General features: G+C 41.9%; 1 protein-coding gene across 8 annotated transcripts in view; it reads right to left on the bottom strand.

Annotated features, from left to right (window-relative positions):
* Nucleotides 1–1,711: 1,711 nt before the first annotated feature.
* Nucleotides 1,712–27,750, bottom strand: part of larp1b (La ribonucleoprotein 1B) — a 61,113-nt gene continuing 35,074 nt past the window's right edge. For 7 of the 8 annotated variants that reach the window (XM_083632884.1, XM_083632889.1, XM_083632890.1 and 4 more), the window contains 8 exons: nt 25,310–25,424; nt 24,066–24,238; nt 22,982–23,088; nt 19,527–19,687; nt 18,724–18,868; nt 13,758–13,867; nt 5,474–5,601; nt 1,712–3,236 (listed from right to left, as the gene is read on the bottom strand). In XM_083632884.1, the coding sequence (XP_083489010.1) occupies nt 2,985–3,236; nt 5,474–5,601; nt 13,758–13,867; nt 18,724–18,868; nt 19,527–19,687; nt 22,982–23,088; nt 24,066–24,238; nt 25,310–25,424 (1,191 nt within the window). In that variant the 3' untranslated portion in view covers nt 1,712–2,984. The remainder of the gene's footprint in view (nt 3,237–5,473; nt 5,602–13,757; nt 13,868–18,723; nt 18,869–19,526; nt 19,688–22,981; nt 23,089–24,065; nt 24,239–25,309; nt 25,425–27,750) is intronic. The other variant, XM_083632885.1, reaches the window with a different exon arrangement.

The raw sequence follows: 27,750 nt of genomic DNA, 5'->3' as shown, positions 1-27,750 counted from the left end.
GCCAAGTGCTGCGTTCAAGTGCTGGCAGAAATGTCGGGAGTGGAACTTGAGCGCACATGAACGGCCGCAAGGGGTAAAAACCACTGGGAAAGCGCCCCAAGTGGGGCCGTGGGACCTAACCTAACCTATTATAGTTAACTAAAACTAAACATAAAAACCAAAATTAGGTGTGTGTGTGTGTTTGTGTGTGGGGGGGGGGGGGGTAGCAAAAATAAACACGTTTTAGACTGTCAATCTTCTCTTCTTCTTAGTTAAAATTGGGGTCTGTGGCGGCAATGTGTCACGATTGTGATGTCATCAGTGATGTCACTTGAGCAATTGTGATGTCATCAGTGATGTCATCATATGTCACTTGAGCAATTGTGACATCATCAGCGAGGAGTATAAGTAGGGGGAAGAGGACAAGTGGCGCATCATCCCTCCAGAGTAAGTGGTGGGAGTATAAGTAGGGAGAAGAGGAAAAGTGGTGCATCATCTTGTGGGAATTAACCCACTATTTTGGCTGGAAAGGCTTGACCTTAAGAACCCTAACAATCTCCAGAGTCTCCACCCTAGGAATCTAGGGCTACGCATGAGATTCCTAGTTTGGTCAAATTTGTCAACACAAGCTGGTACAGGAAGCTGCCTGGTGCATGTCATCAATCTTATCATATGGGGGACCGTGGGACAAAATCCTATCAAATGGGGGTCGGTGGTCTAATCTTTGTCAGTTTAGGGGTCCCTCATGTGAAAAAATTTGAGAACCACTGCTCTAAGTGTTGCGTTTGTATTGTAATACCTACTCTGCATTTCTTAAATCTTGCCCCTGACAAATATGAGAAATTGGGGACATAATAAAACTAACGAAACAAAAATAAAAAGACAAACCCACTCTGGAAACTAAGTGAAACTAAAGTGTCATAATTTTCCCCTGGGGATCAATAAAGTTATTCTGATTCTGAAAACAAAGATTAAAAACAAAAACATTTCTAACCAAAGTTGTGTGCAGGCTACATGTCCCTCTTCCTTGCAATTGGAGTTTACGAGGCGCACACGAAGGCAGCAAAACACCAACCTACCACTTGTTTAATGCAGGATAAATGCATGCTGTGTCTATTATTTTTGTCCCCCATTGGTAACCATAGCACCCTTCTTGCCCCAAAGACCACAAAATAATGTTAGCACAAGTAAATTCACTTAAGATCAGTTTAACCGGTCATAAACATTAATTATATTAATATTATAGTGTTCATCAAACTGATGCAAGTTATAAAAGGATAGTTGGGCAAAACAATGCTCTTCTAAAAATGTTATTGATTTCTCTTAATTGCTTATTTACCACCACATCACTGCTTATGTTATAGACTATACATGAGTCATGCTTTGTCCTTATTAAACTCTCATCAGTTTGAATTTTGCACACAATATAAACATTCTTAACACCAACATGCTTGTCTGTATTTTTGGCTGTGATAAGTGTTGTTGAAATAGAATCAGACTAGAGTTATGTGTTGATTCAGATTAGATTGTGGTCCTTCAGACTGATGCCATCAGCTAGGTTCTGAACCAAAACCTGCTGATCCGGTTCGACGCCACAGGAGGAGACTTGACTCGCCCTCAGCAACATGGGAACACTCCGTTCAAACAGAAGGAGAAGACAGTGTGCGAAGCATAATTGACTGATGACATAACTAACGGCAAATACAACAGATCACACAAACACATATTTATACAATCAACTGTTATTTTATATTTTTTTTGCATTTTCAGAACAAGGGAACTCTGGCATTAACATGCATTGCTTTATTCTAAAACACACTCAAACCACGCTACCAATAAAACAAATCAGTTCTTAAAATCAAAACGAAAAAATAAAATGAATAGCAAATGATTTTTTTTATAGTATGTACATTTTTTCTTTAAATCCAACACTAAAACCTCTTTAAGTCTGTCAATGAAGAAAGGTAAATTCATTATTAAAGTGCTCTAGAGCACCAAGCCTCAAACGATATGAAATAAACTTCAAGCTAAAATATACTTTTATGTTGCTAGCTCACACCCATAACATTTCCTTTTGTTTATAATATTCAATTGCAAAAGCCATTAAAACAACTGCAATGATTACCTAAGACTATTCCATCAATCAAGTAAATGAAAAAACAAGAACAATAAATTATACTACCTCTGGGTGTAAAATGGGGTTTAGGTAAAGCTTCCCAGAAAGACGAGCAGTTTGCATTACATTTGTCAATAACTTTGCCGGTTTTAATCAAAAACCAACTTTACTCGTGTCAAGTTAACTGTGATGCTTGTCAGTCAGAGTAAAAACATCAAGGGCACATCTGTTATCAGCACCAGCCCAGTCTGGGTCAGTTCATCACAAAATGTATGAATGCAGTTGTCATTTGATTGTCACAATGAACGGCTCTGGAAAGGTATTTGTGTCTCAAGAAAGCCAAGCTGCATGTAGTTTCACTTTGAATACGTTAAAACCACCAAATAATTAATATGGCAGAAAGACTTCAGAATGCAACATTTTACCAATTTTCACCGCTGTCCCTGTGAGTCAAATTAAGGCACGAAAGACTCTGTAGGATTTCTTATCTTGGCAAACTAGAGTCACCCTCACAGCTATAAACAAACTGTGTGGCTGTTTACAGGTGGTGGAGATGGACAAGCTGTTAACACTTGTGGAAACATATGGCATCTGAGAGAATAAATGCAGGCAAAATGCAGGGAATGCATTCTTTTGTAAACGTTAAAAGAGCTGTCGAGCGCAAGGGATAACTTCATTCAAGCTCTCTGCCTACGCTTGCTTTAAAATGAAATGCATTGATAAAAAGAATCTGATTAAGAAGACGTCCGCCCTCAGCAGCCTCTACATACCCAAACAGTAAAGTAAGCGTGACGTTTAAAGAGCCAGCCATGTGAGAGCTCGCCACTCTGCTGAGCACCGCTTCCGTCTCTTCTCTCCATGTATAGCCGGACAGAGAGAGGAGGGAGCTTCATTTTTTTGGTGCAAGACTTTCCTTTTTGGTGCTCCCGGCCGCAGGCTCCGCCTTCTTCACCTGGCCAGGTGTTTTGTGGGCGTGGTCTTTGGGCGGGTGCTGTGCGGTGGTGGCAGCAGTGGTGGCAGGCTGACCAGAGGCCTGCGTGGGCTTTGAGGTAGGGTTGGAGGGGTGTCTGCGACGCCTCCCTTCGTCCCCAGCCGAGGATGAGTGACGCCTCCTCCGGCCGCCCTCCTCTCCCATGGGGGGCTGCGGACACACAGGTCAGATCACTCACATCAGTCACCAGGGTCAGGTGAGCCTGACCTCCAATTATGACTGGGCAATATATCGTTATTATATTGATACTGTATCGTGATATGAGACTAGATATCATCATATATTTTGGATATCGTAATATGGTGATATGTAATAAGTGTTGTCTTTTCCTGGTTAAGACCTAAGGCACCCTCTAGAAAAGCATTCTAAAACATAAGGTGGATTTGAAACAACCTCCTAAATCCTGAGGGCTAGTGTATAAAGCATCATTGCTGAAAGGGTCTTATAGAGAAAACAACGCAAATAAATGCTGCATCAGGTCTTAATGGGTTAAAGGCTGCATTACAGCCCGAACACACCAGACGCCTAACCAACGCTGAAGCAACGCAGCGCGGAGGCAGTTTCATTTCAGCGTTCTTGTTAACAGGGGGAGACCGATCACACCAGCCGCAGCGCTTTGCCTCGCCATGCCACACTGAAGCGACACTGCATGCGTGCTGCAGCGATAGTTTCGGCGTCTGTTCTATTTTTCACACGTGCAGCGCGCAGTACGTGAGCAGCCAAGCATGAAGTCAATGCAAGTTGTGAGCGGGGGCAGGGCAGCGCGGGGGCAAAACGGAGCGAGGCGTGGAGCAAAACAGAGGGCTTCTGGTGTCAATGGCAAGGCTCCTGCTCGAAGGTTCCATAAAGACTTACCAGTCTGTTCTAGCTGTTCTATTATTTGCCTTTACCGATTTAAGTCATTATATCTACATTGCAGATGACTATTTATAAACAAATCTCATTGTGTAAATATTTTGTGAGAGTACCAATAGTCATCTCTACAATATTGTTGCACAAAGGTATTTGCTAAAAGATATAATATATATACGGATCCTTTCCAAAAAATTTGAATATCATGGAAATATCATGGCATCGAGGCAGTAATTAAAGCAAAAGGATTCCCGACCAAGTATTGAGTGCAGGCCAGGCATGAACATAACTTTTCAGAAGATCGACATTTCTGTTTTGAAAATACCGGTTTTTGATTGGTTTTATGTGATATTTAATTTCTTGAAATACTGATATTCAAATTTTTTGGAAAGGATCTATATATATATATATATATATATATATATATATATATATATATATAGACAAAACCAATTACCGGTACTACTACTACTATTATATATATATATGTGTGATACAGTAATTGGTTTTGTCCATATCGCCCAGCCCTACATCTCACATGTGGCTTTGACTTACAACTGAAAATTTAGCCCACTTTGTAGAAAATACAGATATATAAATTGTGTATCACCATTTAGCCTAAAAATAATGAGAAGTGATTTTTTTGGTTCATATCACCAAGCCCTACCTCCAAACAGAATTAATCTTTAAAACTGCGTCTGTACTTCCTTGGATGTAAATGTTGGGTCGGGACTTAAGGCAATGAGGGATCATTCAAAAGGCTTAACCAATGGGATATCAGTCAGGGACAGAAAGGTAGTTTTATTTGTTCAGAAATCTGTGATCTGTGCGTTTTATTGTATGAAATGTATATTTACGCCTACTGGCACAGCATGTCGTCATCATTAAATATACCAGGAAGTAAACGTAATGGGAGTTAATTTCATGGGGACTTTATCGTCTCACTCTACAGAGCTTTATGTGGGAACTGTTAGAGTTGCATAAGAAGTGTGTAATACATATAAAAGCATGCACACCTATCTATTTAATAATTTATATAGGGTCAGTCCAACTGCACCGATTTCTTTCCTGAGACTGTAACTTCCCTCCAGTCTTATCATTGTCAGCAGTTTCTTACTAACGATAACTCCCTGCATGGCTGCATTATCACCAGCTAAAGCCTTGATAACTGCCTTGATAAAAAAAGAAGGGAAAAAAATCCCACGGAGTCAAATGTAATCAACAAATATCCATTTTACACCTTATCCAAACTAAATCTCTCTTTATTCAAATATCAGCCTAATTAAACTAAATGAATCAGCCTAATTAAATTAAATTAATCAATGGTAAGTAAGTTCAACAAATTATGAAAGTGAGTGACGAGTTTATTAGAAAAATTACATTAACTCTAATCAGAAATTGAGGTTCTGCTGTGCATGTTGTACTGGCTGTGTACTCTGATAACCAGTGTCAGACTAGTTTCCAGTGTGGCATGGGTGTGACACACAGTAAAAACATACGACCTCCCTGCTGTCGTTCTGAGAGCGGCCACTCACCTCAACCCTGAAGTCTTCCAGGTTCTTGAACTTGGCAAGGTGTTCCTGCAGCTTGGGCTCGATGGGTTGATTCTTCATCCGTGAGTATTTCAAGAAGGCCCAGAACTTCTCCAGTCCATACAGCTGGCCTGCAGGACGAAGACACAACGGCACAATAACCTTTAGTTGACTTACAGACCGGTTCAACACATCGGGGCGCTTAACCACACTGCGCTCCAAAGCTCCATTCATTTAATGTAAACAGAGAAGGTGGACTCTCAAAAAGCAGAATTAGTGTAATTTTATATTAACCAAAAAGTGTTTTAGAGTATAGGGTTTCCAGTACAGACAGCATTCAGTCTGCAAGTAACTTAGTTTTTTAACCAAATGGACATAAAAACAGAAAGTGTTGTAGTGCAAATGTAGATTCTGCTGTGTAATTATTACTAATTATTAGAATTTCTGGGTTGCCACATGTAATTGAAAACATATAAATAAGTTTGCTCATGGCATATTGAGTTATTATGCTAATTAACATTTCAGATGTGGAGCTTTTTGTTAAGTGCTGAAATGATAGTCGATCAACAGAAAATTATTCAATTATAATTTTGATAATCTTTTATCAAGAAAAAATACCCAAACATTTGCTGGTTACAGCTTCACAAATACTAAGATCTGCTGCACTTCTTCATTTCATATAATTACGAAATGAATGTTTTCGATGTTTTTAGCTGTGACCAGCATCTCTATATAGTAGGGTCATCTGTGGCACTTCCGTGACCGTGGAGAGCGAAGGTCCGTTTCTCAATGGATTTGTCATCTAGGAGGGTTAATAAACAAATTTAGCCGGGGTGTATTTTTAAAAAAGGCGGGGAAAATATTTGAGAGACCAAAATCCAAAATGGCTGCTGTGGAAATGAACTTTTTAATGCTTTGACCTACAATGATGCACAATACATGGTTTCAGAGCTTATTCTGGTCAAGGAATACATATTTGGTGTTTATATAATGATTTGACCTATTTTTGACTAGAGGTCGACCGATTAATCGGCCGGCCGATTAATTGGGGCCGATTATTGGCATTTTTAATTAATCGGCATCGGCCTGCAAAAAAAAAAAAAAAAAAAAAAATTGGCAGGCCAGGCCAGGCCAGGCCACCGGGCATTTGCCCGACGTGCCCGATTATGCAGTCCGCCACTGAATGTGAGTCTTCTCATGCACCCATGAGCCTACTGTAACGTTACGTTTCCTCAGTCACCACCATCTTCTGCAAACACACTTCTCCCATCAAATGACAGCAAATCTAAACAGTTACATTATTATTATTATTGTTAATGTATAGAACAGTGCATGAATGAGTTCTCTGACATACTGCTCTCTCGCTATAGCCTACCAGTCACTACTGAAATCTATACCGCATAACCCAATGTATTTTTCTATTTAATAAAAAGAATAATCAAAAACATGTTACTGTACTGGCTAAGATAACATCTTATATTAGATGTAGGCCTACAGTATAATGTTATATTCGATTTTCAATGTGCATGAATGGATAATGGAAATCTAGGCTACTAGATTTCTTTAAAAAAAAATACCAACAGAAGAATATTGCACATTTTTTGGGGGCGCTACCCACACGTTTAGCTGTGTGTTTCTCATTCCACGAATGCACAATCCTTACAAGTTGTACCCCGTTGTAAAGGTGACTAATCAGGCTTTCCAACTATATAAAATACAATACCAATTGGTATTATTAAAGGGGAGAAATAATCGAGCAAAATAACGTTTCCAAACTTTTTTTGAGGAGTTTATTTTAATCGTATTTTATCGAATGAAAAAAATAATAATAATCGGCATTATATATCGGCCATCGGCCGCCCTGCTCTCTAAAGATCGGCATCGGCATCGGCCATTGAAAAAGCAATATCGGTCGACCTCTATTTTTGACCTTCAAATCCAAGATGGCTGCCAATTTTGAGGCAGTTCAAAATCGTCATAGAGCCTTCATATTAGGCTTGAATGACAGGTCTTCTCATGACGAGTTGAATAATATACAGTATAAGTACACAGAAGTAATCTCTGAGGTCAATAAAGTCAATGTTTGTGTGTAAACAACAGTTGCTGATTTGCGGTTTCCCATTAAATAGGGTAGGCTACTGAGAATATGGTGTCCAGTTCATCCCATCACATTTTCATAATGAACCAAAAACAATTTTGCACTATAGCCTAACATAAAATAGTATTCTGTATGCAAAGCTAGCAAGGTTAGTTGCTTGAGCTGAATTTAAAGGTCAACTCAAAACAAACAATGAAATTAACTTTGAAATTAAAACTGAATCCTAGGCTACTAAATTTCATCAGCACACAGTAAAGGAAACTTGTCTTTGAACTCAGCTGACTGTCTAGTCCTAATCCCTGTTGTGCAATGTCCCTTTTCAGTGAAGTTTTAGTTTTTGTTAAGAGTATGGACTTTTAATCTTGACCTTGTTGGTAGGCAACGGCCCTTTTTCACTCAAGCATTTTCAGATTAGCTCAGTCAGTCTGTGAAGCAGTCAGTGTCAGCACTTGCGCGAGCTCGCTTTTTCTCTAACTAATGTTAACATTACACACTTTAAGACACTTTGTTTGAGGATATCAACGTTATTCACTAGTCTAAAGATAGTTCTACCATCAAGAACATATAAAACAAAAGCAAAAACAATTTTTATTTGCAGAAGTCATCATTGATATTTGGTGTTAGCTAACGTTAGGTAACGTTATTATTTTTAGCTAAAGTTAATGTTATCTGTCTCCACACTTCTGTCAACTGACATACAGTATGCATTTTCTTTTGAAAATAAACAGCCTGCCTTGCTTAAGCATAACTGAAGATTAAATAGAAATATAACATGACGAATGCATGTACCGATTGGTTGCCCCATCTTCCCAGGAGGTGGTGGTGTAAACATCATCAAATTTATCAAGTCCTGACCAGTCTTGGGCTTTTAATTGTAAGCTGTCCCATTTGCCTTGATTTATTGTATCGGTCGGCTTGCAAGGCTTGTCACATTTTAGGACACATTCATAGGACATTGTGTGCTTTGTCTTTCATTGGGAGGGAAAGCAACTCGCTATTATATTACTGTTATATTATATTGCTGTTATACGCTGTTTATTTTCAAAAGCAAATGCATATGTCAGTTGACAGAATTGTGGAGACAGATAACATTAACTTTAGCTAAAAATAATAACGTTACCTAACGTTAGCTAACACCAAATATCAATGATGACTTCTGCAAATAAAAATTGTTTTTGCTTTTGTTTTATATGTTCTTGATGGTAGAACTATCTTTAGACTAGTGAATAACGTTGATAACCTCAAACAAAGTTTTCTTTTTATTTTATTATATATTCCCCCCCCCCCCCCGATTTTTTATCCCCCATTATTGCTAACGTAATTTCTTTATCCTGGTTGCTACTCCACCCTCTGCCGATCTGGGGAGAGCCGAAACTGGCTCCATGCTTCCTCCGAGACATGGGCAGTTAGCCAGCCGCTTCTTTTCACCTGACAGGGGAAGCTTCACCGGTAGGACATAGCACGTGGGAGGTTCACACTATTCCAACCAGTTCCCCTCCCTCTGAACAGGCGCCCTTAACGACCAGAGGAGGAACCACATTAGCAACCAGGATATTGCATGTTTTTGGTGAAGGGGGTTCCTATATGAAGGAAACCCCCGGGAGGCACGGGGAGAACATGCAAACTCCACACAGAAAGGCCCTTTTGACGACCCCACCCGGGCGGTGGGCACTCGAGGACATGCGGACGGGCACGCATTCCTTCAGCGTTCACATCGTCCCAGGTGGGAATCGAACCCACGACCTTCGAGCTGTGAGGCGATAGTGCTTACCACTACACCACCGTACCTCCTTTTATATCCTCAAACAAAGTGTCTTAAAGTGTGTAATGTTAACATTAGTTAGAGAAAAAGCGAGCTCGCGCAAGTGCTGACACTGACTGCTTCACAGACTGACTGAGCTAATCTGAAAATGCTTGAGTGAAAAAGGGCCGTTGCCTACCAACAAGGTCAAGATTAAAAGTCCATACTCTTAACAAAAACTAAAACTTCACTGAAAAGGGACATTGCACAACAGGGATTAGGACTAGACAGTCAGCTGAGTTCAAAGACAAGTTTCCTTTACTGTGTGCTGATGAAATTTAGTAGCCTAGGATTCAGTTTTAATTTCAAAGTGAATTTCATTGTTTGTTTTGAGTTGACCTTTAAATTCAGCTCAAGCAACTAACCTTGCTAGCTTTGCATACAGAATATTATTTTATGTTAGGCTATAGTGCAAAATTGTTTTTGGTTCATTATGAAAATGTGATGGGATGAACTGGACACCATATTCTCAGTAGCCTACCCTATTTAATGGGAAACCGCAAATCAGCAACTGTTGTTTACACACAAACATTGACTTTAATGACCTCAGAGATTACTTCTGTGTACTTATACTGTATATTATTCAACTCATCATGAGAAGACCTGTCATTCAAGCCTAATATGAAGGCTCTATGACGATTTTGAAAAAACTGCCTTTTAGAGCTCAAAATTGGCAGCCATCTTGGATTTGAAGGTAAAAAATAAGTCAAATCATTATATAAACACCAAATATGTATTCCTTGACCAGAATAAGCTCTGAAACCATGTATTGTGCATCACTGTAGGTCAAACCATTAAAAAGTTCATTTTCACGGCAGACATTTTGGATTTTGGTCTCTCAAATATTTTCCCCACCTTTTTTAAAAATACACCCCGGCTAAATTTGTTTATTAACCCTCCTAGATGACAAATCCATTGAGAAACGGACCTTCGCTCTCCACGGTCACGGAAGTGCCACAGATGACCCTACTAATAGGTCGCTCTGTCAGTCCACAAAAATTTCCCCACCCTTTAGCGGGCACAGTTTCACCCTAGGAGGCTGAAATTTGGCACGAAGGTCAAGTGTGTGTGTGTGTGTGGGGTTCCAAAATGCAGGGTGGCAGAGGCAGAGTAGGGCAGATCCTGCCCATGCCAACCTGCATTTGGTAAATTTGGGGTGTGTGAGAGAATGCTTAAACGCATGGATGCATGTGTGTACGTGGTCGCAGCTACTGCAAATTTGCGCTTGTTTTGGCTGCTGGTCAGACTAAGGAAGCAATCTTAAGAATCCTTTGAGCTCTGGTAACTTGTGATGGACATTTGTCATTATTTTTGGCAAAAGTCTCTTGTTTAGTATGCGTTTCCTAGTGGGGGCCTGGAGCCACAGACTGTGACTGTGGCAGCACTAGTGTTGCATCATTTTCAGCCCAACATCTCTCCGGTCAGATCAGCCTCCATTCTGAATGAGAAAAATGAAAGCATCTCCGCTGGAAACAAGGGGCTAACGTTTTAATGGTAATCCCCATTCTGCTTCAGTGAGTCACTCACAGTGTGGGAACAGGTTAGAACCCCACTTTTTTTTTAATCCTTTTCTTCCCTTTATACTTTTTTTTACATCAAAAGTCCCACTAGTATACGTTTTTTTTAACCCAGCTAAGCAGCACGGTGTAGCAGCAGTATCGCCTTTTAAAGTTTTAGATCGCAATCTCAACCCGTTCAGTTTCTCCACGGCTGCGAGCTCTCTGTTCCCCCTCCCTTCTACCTTCTCAGACGGCTGCCGACGCCCAGCGTCATGTCAGCCAAAACAAAATGGAAACTTCCGGTTAAAACTTTCAAAATAATGTCATTTAAACAAGTACCGTAAATAGCCTTATTGATGCACGTTGGAAGAGAAAAAGGTGTTTCAACAAACGAAGCAGCAAACATTATATCAAAATACCCGTGATGTTAGGATTACATATGGAGTGAAATTGTGGCTGTAAAGCAATACTCAAAAATTAAAATTAATGTTAACGTTACAAGGGTTTTATTTTGAAAGAGCTAAAGCGGATGACCTACTTACAATCTGGCTGACTTAACGGCTATGTAGAGTCTATGCGGTGTGTCTATCTGGTGTGCCCCAGTAGCCGTAAATGGGGGAGACGCTTTTTCTGTCGGCATATATTTAAAAAAAGTCGAATTTCAGCCTGTGGGAATCACTGAATCACCGACTCACGCTGGAAAATGGGAGGCAAATACATTCAATCGAGAGGAGAAGAAGAACACGGGGTGGAAAACAACACGTTGGACCACCACCAACATTTATATCGCCAGCCGTGGCGAGGTGTTGATCACCTGGGACAGTTGCAGGGTCGCTCTATCGGTTAAACCAGCGTTTCTCAACTGGTGGGTCGCGACCCAAAGGTGGGTCGCGGGGCCGTTTTGATTGGGTCGCGGACATTGGCCCAAAAAAAAGGAGAAAAAAAAAAGTTTTTTTTTTTTTTTTTTTTTTTCCATATTTTATTTGAGTTAAATTCAGATCATTGAAACTGGATTAGCCTGACCAGTTTTACTTGTTTAACACTTTGAGTGCCACGGCCCTTGGGCAAAAGGTTGCTTGCTGTGCCACATAGGCCGCAATGCATTTTAAAACAGTCATATAATTTCTTTAATAATTACTATGTAAACACTGAACAGGCACAAATAACGATGAGACTCTCTTCTATCACCTGCAAAAAAAAGTTTATTGATCCCATTTTCCGTTCTTTAGTTATGAGCCGGAGAAGATAGCTTGATTGAAGCAAAAACACCCCTTTTTTTCTACGAGCTGAGATAATGAGCCTTTTGTGAAATTAAACATTTCAAGCACATCACTGACTCTGAAGCTAATTTTCTGATGTCTGGGTCTGTCTGGGTGAAGTGTATGCTGCTCTGCCTGCTCTGCGTGCTCCCCCCCCCCCCCCCCCTCAACTGCACACGCCTCCTGGGTGTGTCTTATGTGTCTGTTGGCTCTCAGTCTCTGCTGAGTTTGCTGCGCACACACAGTGAATGGTGCGCGACATCCAGCCTTTTGGTTCCGTGTGTGTTTGTCACGGGCTCGCATGCTTCCAGTTCGGAATAATAAGGCTGATTATGCGAATGTGCTGTTGCAGCGTACACGGAGGTGCTCAGTTGTGACAGTGGATGCTGCTGCTCGGGGCACAGCTGGCGTTGTGCTCGTTGTGCTTCATGCACGTCGATGCATACGGACGGGTGCGATGCGATTTCCTCCTTTTCCCCAGTGACTATTTCTGTGTGTTTGGCTCCTTTTTCTCTGATCAGGAGAGTGCTGTCGCCACCTAATGGGTTTGTAAAATAGGTTATCGACCTCCAATAGCTACAATATTGTTAGAGGCGACGTAAGAAGCTTAGATCGACACCCCCCCGTCAAAAAAACAATTTGGATTTACTGACGCCATTTGGCGTCGCTGGCACTCTACGGTAAATTTCTACTGACGCCATATGGCGTCGCTGGCACTCAATGTGTTAACAAGCTGAAGCATATGCTCTGCCTGTAATTCAAGAGAAGCCTGCCTTTTCATTTCATATTTAATTTTAGTTCAATTCAGATGATTGAAACTGGATTAGCATGGCCCCAGTTTAATTAAAAGTTATGACCAGTTTAACTAAAAAGCATATAGCCTGCCTGTGATTCAAGAAAAGTCTGCCTTTTTATTTCATATTAGTTAAATTCAGACTATTGAAACTGGATTAGCATGACCAGGTTAACTTGTTTTATTATTATTATTAACTTGTTTAAAAACATGTAATTCAAGATAAGTCTGCCTTTTATTTCATATTTCATACAGTTCAAATAAGACTTTCTGAGCATGACCAGTTTGACTTGTTTAAATTTAAAAGCATATAGGCCTGTAATTCAAGTCTGCCTTATTTCAATTGGTTTTTAGCCCTAGTTGCACTTCTGTTGCACTTTTTTGTTCATTTGAGGTTTGTGTGTATGAAGTGCATGAAGGCATTGTGTATTAAATTAATGCGCTATTTTTTGTGCAATAAATTTGAGTGGTTTAAAAAAAAATCTGAAATTTGGGTCGCGACTTCATGACAAGGAAAATAGTGGGTCCTGAGGCTACACCAGTTGAGAACCACTGGGTTAAACGGCACGGCGTAGCAACTTTTAGACCGAAGAAAATGCCAGTAGTTTGTGGATATTAGTGGGTTTTTGGGCCAATCTAAAAGGGGCTTTATACAGAGTATGCCAACTTGATAAAACAATGTTTGATCACACAAGAAAAATTATGAAATGACCCGCTACTATCAGCAGCGATGTGATTTTATTCTGGCTGGTGAACCAGTGAAAAGTTGCGGGTGGATTATGGGATGCACTGGTCCCTGTGGCCGGTGGACAGAGGAGCCGATCATGACTTGGTTACCTTTCTCGTAGTCCTTGAGGGTCTCTTCCTGAAAGTCCTTGAACAGATCTAACCTGAATCTCTTCTCCAAACCGTAGCTGTAGTATCTGAAGAGACACTCCAGCCCGTATCTGCAGGGGAAAACAAACACAGACAATTCAAACACACTCCAACCTACTTTATCTCGGAAACAAATGGCACTCGGCAAACAAACTGCACGGTTTCTAAAAGGTTTCTTTCCCTGGGCAGGATGTGATGTGGTATTACTGATCTACTGTAGGGCATTCACAGACTAGTCGACACTGTGCTTAGTAGTCGACTAGTCGTAAAACATAAAAAACTAGAACGACCGCAACGCGGACTTATGCCTCCGCCATTAGTTCATTCTGGGGTCCAAATCGCCATTTGAGGCAAATTGGAAGAGATTCCGTCAAGGCGCTCCTGTGATGTTGCGTTACAGAGCTTGGAAATTGGGTGTGTGAGAGGTCACAGCGACCTTGAACTTTGACCACCAAAATGTAATCAGTTCATCCTTGAGTCCAAGTCGGTGTTTGAGACAAGTTTGATTAAATTCCGTCAAGGCATTCCTGAGATATCGCGTTAACAAGCTTGAAAATGGCGTTCGAGAGCTCACCTTGACCTTTGACCTTTGACCACCAAAATCTAATCAGATCATCCTTGAGTCTAAGGTGATGTTTGAGGCAAATTTGATGAAAGTCCGTCAAGGCATTCGTGAGATATCGCGTTAACAAGCTGGAAAATGGCGTTTGAGAGGTCACAGTGACCTTGACCTTTGACCACCAAAATGTAATCAGTTCATCCTTGAGTCCAAGTCGATGTTTGAGACAAGTTTGATTAAATTCCGTCAAGGCATTCCTGAGATATCGCGTTAACAAGCTTGAAAATGGCATTCGAGAGGTCACAGTGACCTTGACCTTTGACCACCAAAATCTAATCAGTTCATCCTTGAGTCCAAGTCGATGTTTGAGACAAGTTTGATTAAATTCCGTCAAGGCATTCCTGAGATATCGCGTTAACAAGCTTGAAAATGGCGTTCGAGAGGTCACAGTGACCTTGACCTTTGACCTTTGACCACCAAAATCTAATCAAATCATCCTTGAGTGTAAGTCGATGTTTGAGGCAAATTTGATGAAATTCCGTCCAGGCGTTCCTCAGATATCACGTTAACAAACATCGTACGGACGGACGTACGGACGGCCGTACGGCCGTACGGACGGACAACCCGGATCCATAATACATAAAAATTGTATCTTTAAGAAAGAACATGAGGTACACGACATACATGGACTATCATATCCCAGATCCCATATCCCCCACAAAGAACATCAAAACACAACAAAACAAAACAAGAAAACTGCATAAGATACACAATAATCCAAGAACAAACAAGACTATTGGACAAACAACCAAACAAAAACAATGCATTCAAAGTAAATACATAGATCTTGCAGCTAGGAAATGCATAGCTTTAAATTGGAAAGCATCCAATCCCCCAGCTGTAGTTCACTGGTGGAATTAACTCTCAAGCTACCATACGTTGGATAACATTTACTACAAGAGCAAAGGCAGATTCTTAGACATCCCCAAAATATGGCAACCACATACAGAGTTTGACTTTAAGAACTTTTTACCCCAGTGTCATTAGGCTTATCAGGATAGGAGCTGAATGCATTGTTTTTGTTTGGTTGTTTGTCCAATAGTCTTGTTTGTTCTTGGATTATTGTGTATCTTATGCAGTTTTCTTGTTTTGTTTTGTTGTGTTTTGATGTTCTTTGTCGGGGATATGGGATGTGGGATATGATAGTCCATGTATGTCGTGTAAATACCTCATGTTCTTTCTTAACACATTCACTGCCAACAGTTTATCCAATACAGTAGGTAGCTTCTGCCAATGGGTTTTTTTGAGGATTCTGGCTCATCTTTCAAGAGCAGAGGATTATTTTCTGCTAGGACTTTGTGAACACAAAATATCTCAAAAGAACTAATAGAATGTGTGCTTTCTCTGTCTAAAAGAGTTAGTTTTTATCATGTTCTGTTATGTAGGCATTAGCAGTTGAATACAGCATGGTTTCAGCGTCTGAGAAGGAAAGCTGAGATAAATGCATTTTTGTGAAATTCGATAGAACAGGCAGAACAGTCACTTTAACCATTTATTTTTGGCATCAGTGAGACATCAGACATCTAAACAATAGTTCTGAACAGTAATTTCCTCCAATATAACAGCACCCCGCAAACTCCTCCCTCCGTGGGTGTGTCTCTGGTGGCTCTGCAGCGTGTGTCACAGGCGAGTCTCTTCTGCCTGTCTGTGCTGCCTGGCGGCCGCTCGTCGGGTGAGTCTGGATCGGGCTCGCTCGTTTCTGGGGTTTCGGTTGTGAGCTGGGATGAAGCTGCGTGCGATTCTGGGCTTTCTGCTGCATGTTTCAAAGTGTGTTGCACCCAGAGTCTATTTTTGGAATCCCCCACCGTTGTGCGCCAGCTCCCAGCGCGAAAGCGTTTTCGCCAAACCATTCTCATGAGAATGGTTTCCTCACGGTTTTTTCTGCTGTTTTTACTCGACTTTCTCTAATCTGGAGAGCACTGTCGCCACTTAATGGGTCGGTAAAATAGGTTATACACATTCAATAGCTCCCATATTTTTATAGGAGATGTAAAAGGGTTTGATCCACGTCCCACCGTCAACTTTTTTTTTTTTTTTTTGACGAGTTAACTCGTCGACGGCAGTCAACGGTTGGTTTCTGTTTGACGAGTTAACTCGTCGACGGCAGTGAACGTGTTAAAGATATAAGAAAAAAAAAAAAAAAATTAAACGACTAGTCGACTACCTTTAGGGACGACTAGTCGACTAGTAAAATTCAGTAGTCGTGAATGCCCTAATCTACTGTATGGTGATTTTCAGCATACCAGCCCATACTGCCTTCAGTGCCTACTAGAACATTTTGTACCACTAAAACATTTCTCCCATGGTTTTATAAATTACTTTTACATGACTGATGGAGAGGAACCAGAAAGACGAGTTGACCAGTTTTTGGTTTAATGAAGTGAATGTGAGCTGTACAAACAGCTGAGGTGGGAGGTTCAGGAGATGCCTCACTTGACACACCCTGAAACAACAGTCACTCCCCCAAAACCTTGCACAGTGTGGAACTGCCTACTTATTTCTTCAAGAATGTGGGTTTGGCAGATGCCTTAAGGCGCCTCTGGCAAACACACAACAATGTTGCAGTGGGGCAGCCTCCCGTTAACCCTCACAGCAACAAGACTGCTGCAGACTGATGTGGAAGGATCCCAGAGAGGAGAGTAGAAGTACTGTACAATAGAAGTGGACTAGAAAAAGCAGCAGAAAAATAATCTTGCATTCCTAAACCTACAAGCAACCAATAGTAAGGAAGGTGAGGACAAAGAAAAGAATACAACAGAATAATGTAATTGTTAAAAACACAGAAGCCCAGATTCACTGAAGGTTTCCACCAAAATGTCGAAATAAGGAAGCCATTCAATTCACTAAATGTGTGCATGGCGCAGTGTGGAAACTTTAAGATGCCAAATAGCTCTTGTCAATAAAGTGTCTTTGCACCTGTAATGGGCATGCGTATACTGTATATGTAAATATTATTGCTCCCAATTAAAATTAAAATTATTTTAGTGCATGTAAGACCCATTGAAAGGTGATATGGAGACTTCATGCAAATTGCTACAAGACACAGGCATGTGGGTCAGATGATGAGGGTTTTCTACCCCAGAGGCTCTGGTCAGACGAGAGGGTTTTCTACCCCAGAGGCTCTGGTCAGACGAGAGGGTTTTCTACCCCAGAGGCTCGGGTCAGAACGGAGAACGCTCCAATTCTAAAGGTGCTTTAGGGTGCAGGAGTGCAGCCTCGTAGATTAGGGTTAGGGCTTACGGTTAGGGTTTTAGGGTTTCAGTCTTACAGCTGAAACTATTTGCACTTGGTCATGGATGCTCTATTTGCTTGCTTTAAGGGCTCATTGGCGCCACAATTTTAGAAAATTCTGCGCTCTCAACTCGAGCACCTGTGGCACAAAACAATGTGCAGATTGCCCCCAGAATGCAATCTTAGTGAATCCAGACCTTAGGGCTGCCCCCTCCTGGACCTTAGGGCTGCCCCCTCCTGGTCGACGTGCTCTTGGTCGACGAGATTCACGTTGGTCGAACAATCGCAGGTGTTAATAATTTCATAGGAGACATTCAATTTCATGAAAAGAAAAGTGATCCGGAACGAAGTAACGTGGCGCGGAAGCAAGTTGCAATACAGAGCTTTTCTAGAAGCACACAGGAAGTGATCCAGCCAGGCTAGACAGGCTAACCATAGTTAGCAGGCTATCTACTGAAAGGAGCGCAACCAGCAGAGCGATGGAATTAACAATTAAATGGCTCAGCTATCAGTGCAAACAATAGACACGGTTCAGCACGCAGCCACCATCAGCTGTTAACAAAGTGTTAACGAGCGGCTAACATTACGTTATGCAGTACGCACCTTATGAGATGAGACTAACGCTACAGTCATCAGTGAGACTGGACGTCCACAGAGATACACTCCAACTCCGGTAATGTTAGACAGACTGTTATAAGAAGTTAGTGGAATAAATCGCAAAAGCTGTCTAGCTGTCCTTTCTGCCAACTAATTAACCATGCCACGTGTGCTACCGTTACGTTACATAACCATAACCATAACCATCGCACATGCTTTCTGAGAACTGAAAGCTGTTTACCATTAGCTGAATATGGCCAGGTGTTGCACAGCACGCTGATCAGTCTGTCCATTCCGGTAACGCTACAATGCTGCAAATAGCTTTTATTCATAATTATCAGCTAGCAGGTATAGTGCGCTCAGTAGTCAGTACACTGCACAAAATAAGAAAAAAAGTACACTGCAAAAAAATAAAAACAAAAAAGTACACTGCAAAAAAAAGTACCGGTATTTAAAACTGCAGCTCCATTCCCTCCTTACCTGTAATTGTCTTTGGCGTCTTCCACAGCACACTGTTTGAACTCCTCATACATCTTCCTGTTGAAGTTGTCCCTCAGGAAGAAGGACCAGAACCTGAACAGAGTGTTCATCTCCTGAGACTGGCCGATCCCCAACCGTTTCCTCTCTGCAAAACATCATCTGACTCATCAACCACCTGTGCTGCACTCTTTCAATATACAAGCAGTTTCAAAATCACATACTCACCATTTGGAGAGAAAAAGGTGACAGCTACTCCTGCAAAATTATTGTTTGAAGCTCTTGGTGCACAAAATGCACTTCATCCTCCTCTATTTGAGAAGTCTTGAATGATGAAGTTCGGCTAATGATCCCCCCACCCCAAATGGATAGGTATTATGGAAATCTACTCTTCATAGGTTAATAATTTATACCAGCTAATGTACATACAGTATATGTACATCAAAATGGATATTAAGTACATGAAATCCATCAGGCATCAGTACATTGCAATTATGTGTTAATTATTAGTTCAGTTGTACACTTTTGTTTGACCTCAGGTTGTTTTTTTAGTGGCCTAAATTGGCCTTATGTTCCAGCAACGACTTCATTGCACAATTATATCACACAAATTTATCAGACATTTCCAGTCCCATTGTAATGTGTGTGTGTGTGTGTGTGTGTGTGTATGTGTGTGTGTGTGTGTGTGTGTGTGTGTGTGTGTGTGTGTGTGTGTGGGTGTGTGTGTGTGTGTGTGTGTGTGTGTGTGCATGCGCTCAGTGTAGTGTAGTGTAGTGTCTGGGTGTGAATGTGAGTCATCTCCATACCGTTCAGGCACCGTCGGCGGTACTTGTGGTATCCCTGCTGGGTGAAGCCGTTGTCCCTCAGCAGCTCGTGAGATGGGTGCCAGAACTTGGGCAGCGACTGGGGGGTGCAGCCATAACTCCCTGTGAGCGGGGCTCCCTCTGACGGAGAGGCATTGGAGCTGCTGTAGGACGATGGAGGAGGATGAGTTTGGGTGAAGAGGCAGAAAAACTAAACAAAAACTAGGCTTCAAACCTGGATGCTAACACTTCCGCTTCCTTCGTCTAAAAGTCAATGGGATTGTTGTATGGGGATTTTGGTTAAATGTCTGAAATAAGGTCTGTGGTTAACAAAAGTTTATGAAACAGTTAACTGTGTTCAGCAAGATAATTTTCACAGATGAGGACCACTTTTATGATTTTTGAAGCATAAATGCATTTCAATCATGAGAGGCCAGTTGGTAGGATTAGACAAACTTTATTTAGCAATCGGCGTGCATGGCAATTACTTTGGCGCTTGACTCCATTGGCCAGTGGCGCTGCTCTTGAGGCAAGAGGAGGGCACCTGCATGGGCTAGGAGATCCCCCCCCCGTGGGGGATCAGGAGTCAAGACTCGTTGGTGGCGGACTGGGGAGGTGGGTGGGGCAAAACAACGCTTCGGACGGCTTCGAGGGAGATGGACTGCCGTGAAGCTGCTGCTGCTATGATCGGCCAGAGAGAGAGAGGTGACGTAGAACCCTTGCTATATATATGAGGATTAACTGACGTCATATTTGACGTCATAGCAGACGTCATACTAGGACTTTGACTGACCACGTTATGCTAGGACTTGACTGTCGTCAGGGGATGATCGGATTATGCATGAGTGGCCTTCAGCTTGAACTATGGTCTGGAGACCTCACTTCAATCATGAGAGGCCAGTTGGTAGGATTAGACAAACTTTATTTAGCAATCGGCGTGCATGGCAATTACTTTGGCGCTTGACTCCATTGGCCAGTGGCGCTGCTCTTGAGGCAAGAGGAGGGCACCTGCATGGGCTAGGAGATCCCCCAAAAGGAAGATCTGATTACCGGAGGTTAATTGAGATCTGCAGGCGCCGGTAGTTGATTGTACTTTTCCCTTCGACCTTTTTTGCAACTTACAGCTATTTGCGGCTGGCGCTCCCAACTCGGTCGGGCACCTCGCGATAGCGCTTCCCAGCTTGGCCTACCTGGCCGCCTTGGCGCTTCGCGATTGTACTTTTCCGGCCTTCAACCTTTTTAGCGACTTACAGCTATTTGCGGCTGGCGCTCCCAACTCGGTCGGGCCTTCGTTCTTGGTACATGCTTTTCCTGCCTTCGACCTTTTTAGCGACTTACAGCTATTTGCGGCTGGCGCTCCCAACTCGGTCGGGCACCTCGCGACAGCGCTTCCCAGCTTGGCCTACCTGGCCGCCTTGGCGCTTCGCGATTGTACTTTTCCGGCCTTCGACCTTTTTAGCGACTTACAGCTATTTGCGGCTGGCGCTCCCAACTCGGTCGGGCCTTGGTACGTGCTTTTCCTGCCTTCGACCTTTTTAGCGACTTACAGCTATTTGCGGCTGGCGCTCCCAACTCGGTCGGGCACCTCGCGATAGCGCTTCCCAGCCTGGCCTACCTGGCCGCCTTGGCGCTTCGCGATTGTACTTTTCTGGCCTTCGACCTTTTTAGCGACTTACAGCTATTTGCGGCTGGCGCTCCCAACTCGGTCGGGCCTTCGATCTTGGTACATTAAAGTTTAGCTTGGCGCTTCCCGGCTTGGCCTACTTGGCTGCCTTGGCGCAACTACCCTGACTTTCTCCGACTCTATCCCCCTAACAGTCTAAAAATCTCATTGACTTTTAGGACTTGTCGTCGTGCATTCCTTTATAACTGGGAACTGGTAATCTTACGACTTCAAAGGTCATGAGCTGGGACGGTGACGTCACCAGAGCTGCTATTTCCCATTCCAAACTCGTAGGAGCCTCACCAGCCCCGACCTCAAAAATCCAAGATGGTAGCACTGCGCAACAACAGTAGTTATAATCGTAGTAATGTTGTTTAGCACTTCTGTTTTGTTTGTGTCTCATTAAATCAGCTGTAAACTTTTCCGACCAAGTACCACTACGTACCAAACCAAATTTCCCAGGGACCACTGCCACTGCGTATACCCCCGTCCCCCCCATAAAATAAACTTTGATGATTTATGCAATAGCAGCAGAAAGACTAAATAATATAAGGCTACCAGCTGGTTCAAAACGGACACACACACACACACACACACGCCAACATTAGGCTGTGAAAAAAGAGGACCCCTTTAAAACCCTTGTACCCCAATCAGGAATAATCACCACTTTATCACTGGTCTGGTGGACCTTAATATTTAGAATGTATTAATTTATGAATATTATTATTATTATTATTTTTATTGGTTATAATTCATTGTTAACTTCATCCCTAATACCTCATACCAACATTTCATACCATATTAGAATTTTAACCCCTCAAATGCCAGTGTACAGTAAAAATAAAAAAGTACAGTAAAAAAACAAAAAGTGAATTATTTTCCTTCCCATAAAGTCAAACTGAATTTCTCCTGGGGGGATTATCATAGCTTGGGATATGTAAAAGATTTGCAGCAACATTGATTCTGATCCATCTTTAGTCTTTCGAGAAATGTGCATTTGCAAAAGAAATCCTCACTTTACCATTAGTCCATCTGATGAACCGTTATATTTATAATGCATTTATATTGATATGTTTTATTTTTTTATGGTTTCTTATTCATTGGTAACTTCATCCCTAAAAACTGTTGCACTAGAAGTTATAAATCAGAAAGACTACCGGTACATGCATTGTCACCTAACAAAATTAGCGTTGGCACCACGTGGCACAATTCAAACGGGATCAAAAAAGTAACCTTATTCTCCGTCCACTGCCATTCATATTTTTCGCAGCGCTGGTACAGGGAGAAAGCAGGAAGTGACGTTTCACTTTGGCTCTCTATTAATTCTCTCATATTCATATTCTCTTCATATAAACTTTCGCTTTTTTATTTTTTTATTGATTTTATTCTGTATTTCTTATCTAATGTATTATATACCTTGTGTAAACACTTTGAATTGCTTTTGTGTATGAAATCAACTTGCCTTGCCTAGAAAGTCACACACACACACAAGCATATATACATTTTAGCCTTATACCTTAGATGTGTTTCTTTCATGTTTTTTTTTATGTATTAATGCCCTTTGTTGCTTTGCAAAGAGTTTGACCAAATTGTTTTGGTAAAAGTGCTTTATAAAAATGGAAGGGCAAAGAGGTGGATGGAAGACAACAATGTAGAAGAACTAGATGGAAAATGTCTGGTAGAGTGAAGGGAGGTGTCAACCATTTAGTGATTGACATTTTTGAGTGTATCTCTTTAAATCTATAATTGAAACCTGAACTAAAGCGTGTAGCTTTAATACAACTAGCAGTAGGACCTGATGGATGCCGAGCGGGGCCGGTGTTCACGGGAGTCCATCACCCAGCCGATGTGGGACTCCTGGGGAGGGTTGGAACTGTGGCGGGTCTTCTTCTTCCTGGGCGTCTAGCACAGAAAAACACAACAATCCATCTATTACAATTACACTTGTACTGCAGAGCCATTGACAAGGACAAGGACAAGGACAATGACGGGCCTTGTGGGTCATCACTGACGCATATGGGCTGTTGTGGGGCTCAAACCAGTAGCCACTTGTATTGTTTCATCAACATACTACATGGTTCTTTCAAGTTCTTCGCATGGTTTGTTTTGCCAACAGTCATATGGGTGGACTGGGCCACATAGGACACTTGATAGTTAAGACAATTACAGGATGTATTTCAAAGTTAAGATGGCATTTAAAAGTCAATAAAATACACTTTTCTGGTTTGACAACTTGCCTGATGTCATCAGAAATCTCCTGATGCTATAAACTCCACCCTTCTTGCACTCAGAGCAAGTTAAAACAAACGCCAAAAAATATTTGCAAATGTTATTAGATAAGAAAATAAAAATATTAAAAAAATATGTGCAAAACAAGTTACAGGCGAGCACTGTCTGCCTGTAATGTAGCCGCATATTAAAGGATGAATGCAAAAGCCAATGCAATGCTTACTTACAACAATATGCACTAAGAAGCAAAACTGACACCTTACAATAAACAACTGGGTGGAATGCAAAGAGATTGGTGTCTGGACTCCATTGTTATGAATAATAATAACAATGTAATAATAATAATAATTTCCATTTTCATTTCATCTTCATTTTGGGTTATTCAAAAGCCCGGGCTTGAGCGTTTTAGGCCAAATTGAGGAGGTGGGGGGGTGGGGAACCAGTCAAGGTTGACTGAGCTCCATGTGCTTTTTCAGCAACACCAGGCCTAATATTCATTCAATTCCACCATGGTCATTGGGGGATGTGGGGTGGGGGGCTTCCCCAGGTGACCCACACATTTCCCAGGTTACTAGTCAGGTATGAAGGGGTGTCATTCACTTTCTCTGCCCTATATATAGAAAGTAGAGTAGAGTAGACAGGGTGCTCACCTTCCCATCAATGGCGCCACTCTCCTTCATGACGGGGTAGAAGCGGGGTGTTTTGTTGGGGTCCTGGCGCCCAGGGGTGCGTGGGGTCTTGGGGGTCCTGGGCTCATGAGTGCTGGGGGATTCTGGGACCGTTTTGGGCAGAGATTGGGCCATTTCTGACATTTCACTGTCCACTGAGAACAGACACGGGTAAAAAACAAAACAAAACAAAAAAACATGAGGCTGTATAAACGATAGTAAATTGTTTTCTACTGAACCACACTCACCTTCCAGTGTATTTTGTCATTTGTAAGATATTTCATGTCTAGCTGTCTTTTTCCCTGCTCTGTTGATTAGCCACAGTGTTCCTCAGTGTATTTTGTTGACAAATAACGTTATTTTGGGCTCAAAGTCCTAAAAATAAGCTGTAAAAACGGGTGATGACTGACGTATGATAGACAGATAATACAATATTTACAGTGATACCCTCTGCCGTTAGCTAGCTGTAGCTGTTAGCCCATTAGCTAAGTTTGCTAACAAAGTGTTCACCAGGCTCAAAATGCCATGATAGTAACTTTTAACCTGTTCGAGGCACACTCTTTCTATAAATCCCATCAGCTTTGACATCTGTTGGCCGGTTTGTTGACAATAAGCAATATTTTGTCTTCTAAAATGATAATCTTCACAGAGATGAGCGGAAAAAGTATGCCCGCCTACTTCCGTTTTATCGCAGACAAAGAGTTTACTGAAGACAAGAAGCGACGCTGTTCAGCTTCTCTTACAACAGCACCTGCAGTCATTACGTTGCAGTGGAACAAACTATTAGGCTTCGGTTCTTATCAATGTAAGCTACGTTTTCATAGATCATCAACGGTGAAACAGGTAGGAAAAACTGACTAGAGAGGAGGGTTCTTTAATGCCTTTCTAGACTTTGAAATGTGACAGTATACTGCAAGACAAATGACCAAGTTTCAGGCACTAAGTTTTCCCAGGTCTAGGTTGAATCAATTCAAATTGAATTAGTAGCACATTTCATACATCAATGTAACTCAAGTGTTCCACAAGCATGGTCAAAATGAAAAAGAAAGACAATTAGACACAAGATAACCATGTCATGAGGGACACAAGACAAGAAGGAGTAGAGTGTGTGTGTGTGTGTGTGTGTGTGTGTGTGGGGGGGGGGGGGGGTGCTAAATATAACTATATAAACAATAATGCATTAGATCCAGAGAGGCTGCTCAGCTTGTGTGAAAGTGTGAACCAACCTCGCATGGGAGGAGGCGGTACTTCCTGGTTTGGGTCAACCGGCACTTTGGGGGCGAGGGTGTCAAACTCATCTTTACTGATCACATTCAGCTTCTTAAAGTTCTCCACCTCCTGCTGGGAAACACAGAACATACATGTCCATCAAAATGAGTCCGGAGAATAACAGCACAGACAAGATTGTAAACCGATTGTAAAGAAGGCAACATTGGCCAACTAACTGGCACTGAATTCCCCAAATATAATTCATGTCACTGGAGTATTATCTTCTCGGGAAGATCACTGGGACAAACTCCAGTGAAAGTACATCCATATGAATCGTTTAAATGTAGTTATTGTTACGTATTTGTTTTCTTTCTTTCTATGAAACGGGAAGAAGACCTGGACCCCAATGCCACCCATAAGCGAACCTCACATTACACTGTACTTTTTCTCAGACTGAATCCATCCCACTTGCTGTAATCCATTGAGATCTGTTATCAGCTTTTGTTGGCTAAAAAGGCAGACAAACTACAAGTTTGAATGGTGAATACTGTTCCAAAAGACCTACATGTATAGCTACTGCGTGATTTCTATTCGCACATAGGATAAGCAATAACCACGCCCTGTGGCGCCGGGATTGGCCAGGAGCAACACTGGAGGGCACGCAGCCCAGCGATTTCATGAACCAACTGAATAGCTCTTGAGAACGGACAGCGATTTCGAGAGCGGACATTGAGAGCGGACATTGAAATGAATTATGGTCACCTACCTTCCTTAGCATAGTAATAATAATAATAAGCATAATAATTGTAATCTACACAATGTACACAATCTACAAAAACATGCAATAATATAAACGGTGTTGTGTTCACGTTCATAGCTCATATAATATAATGTATCATATCGTTAATTTCAAGCTCAATTCTTACCCAGAGAAAAGGTACAGCACTGAAAATGTAACAAGCAATAGTTTTTTAAACATCTTTATTTTAAAAGATGAAAAACCCGAGGTGCTTTAGTCCCAAGCTTCAATGCAATTTGAGGCAAATTGGAAGAAATTCCGTCAAGGCGCTCGTGAGATGTTGTGTTACAGAGCTTGGAAATTGGGTGTGTGAGGTCACAGTGACCTTGAACTTTGACCACCAAAAAGTGGACGTTTGAGGCAAATTTGAAGAAATTCCATCAAGACATTCCTGAGATATCGCGTTAACAAGCTTGAAAATGGCATTCGAGAGGTCACAGTGACCTTGACCTTTGATAACCAAATTGGAATCAGTTCATCCTTGCGTCCAAGTCGATGTTTGAGCCAAATCAGAAGAAATTCTATCAAGCCGTTCTTGAGATATTGCGTTAACGAACTTGGGAATGGCGTTCATGAGGTCATAGTGACCTTGAAGTTTGACCACCAAAATGTAATCAGTTCATCCTTGAGTCCAAGTCGATGTTTGAGGCAAATTTGATGAAATTCCGTCAAGGCATTCCTGAGATATCGCGTTAACAAGCTTGAAAATGGTGTTCGAGAGGTCACAGTGACCTTGACCTTTGACCACCAAAATCTAATCAGATCATCCTTGAGTCCAAGTCGATGTTTGAGGCAAATTTGATGAAATTCCGTCAAGGCATTCCTGAGATATTGCATTAACAAGCTTGAAAATGGCGTTAGAGAGGTCACAGTGACCTTGACCTTTGATCTTTGACCACCAAAATCTAATCAGATCATCCTTGAGTCTAAGTGGATGTTTAAGGCAAATTTGATGAAATTCCATCAAGGCGTTCCTCAGATATCGCGTTAACGAACCTCGTACGGACGGACGGACGGACGTACGGACAACCCAGATCCATAATGCCTCCGGCCTGGCTATCGCCGGCGGAGGCATAAAAAAGAAAAACACTCTAGCGGGGTGTACGAACGTTCTTCACAGCACTGTAATATCAGCCCTCGTTAGAGCCTGTTTACACTGATAAAACACAGTTGCACATGGATGGAAAAAGTGCCGGTATGCCAGAGCCTGAAGCAAGCCATGCAGGCATGTGTGACAAACAGCAGATGTGACGACGTACAGGACAAATCCAGGCGGGCGTACTTTGAACTGTACACGTCAGCGTCAGGAGAGGGAGAGAGGGAGAGAAAATGCAGGTGACCTCGGTATATGTACTCAGGCGTGATATTTCCCACCTACAGAAACACGGCTGATGACCTTTGATCAGGGAGCTGACCAAGCTAAAACTAAAAGTTCAACTATTTGATGGCTTTCATTCATTACTTCTGCTTTCTTTATGTTCTTTCATTTAAAGGTCCCATTCCGTGCAAAAGCTGTTTTTACTTGTAAATGCATATATACTGCTGTCAGCCCTCCCTGTAATGAGTGGTCACAACCTCAGAACTGCCACAGTTGGATTTGTCCCTATCCAGCTTCCCCCTGCAGTCTCCTCCAAGCCACACCCCCAAACGCTTCGTTTG

Source organism: Poromitra crassiceps (assembly GCF_964638095.1).
Source record: "Poromitra crassiceps genome assembly, chromosome: 3".
Taxonomy (NCBI): domain Eukaryota; kingdom Metazoa; phylum Chordata; class Actinopteri; order Beryciformes; family Melamphaidae; genus Poromitra; species Poromitra crassiceps.
This window is presented reverse-complemented; position numbering and strand designations above follow the sequence as displayed.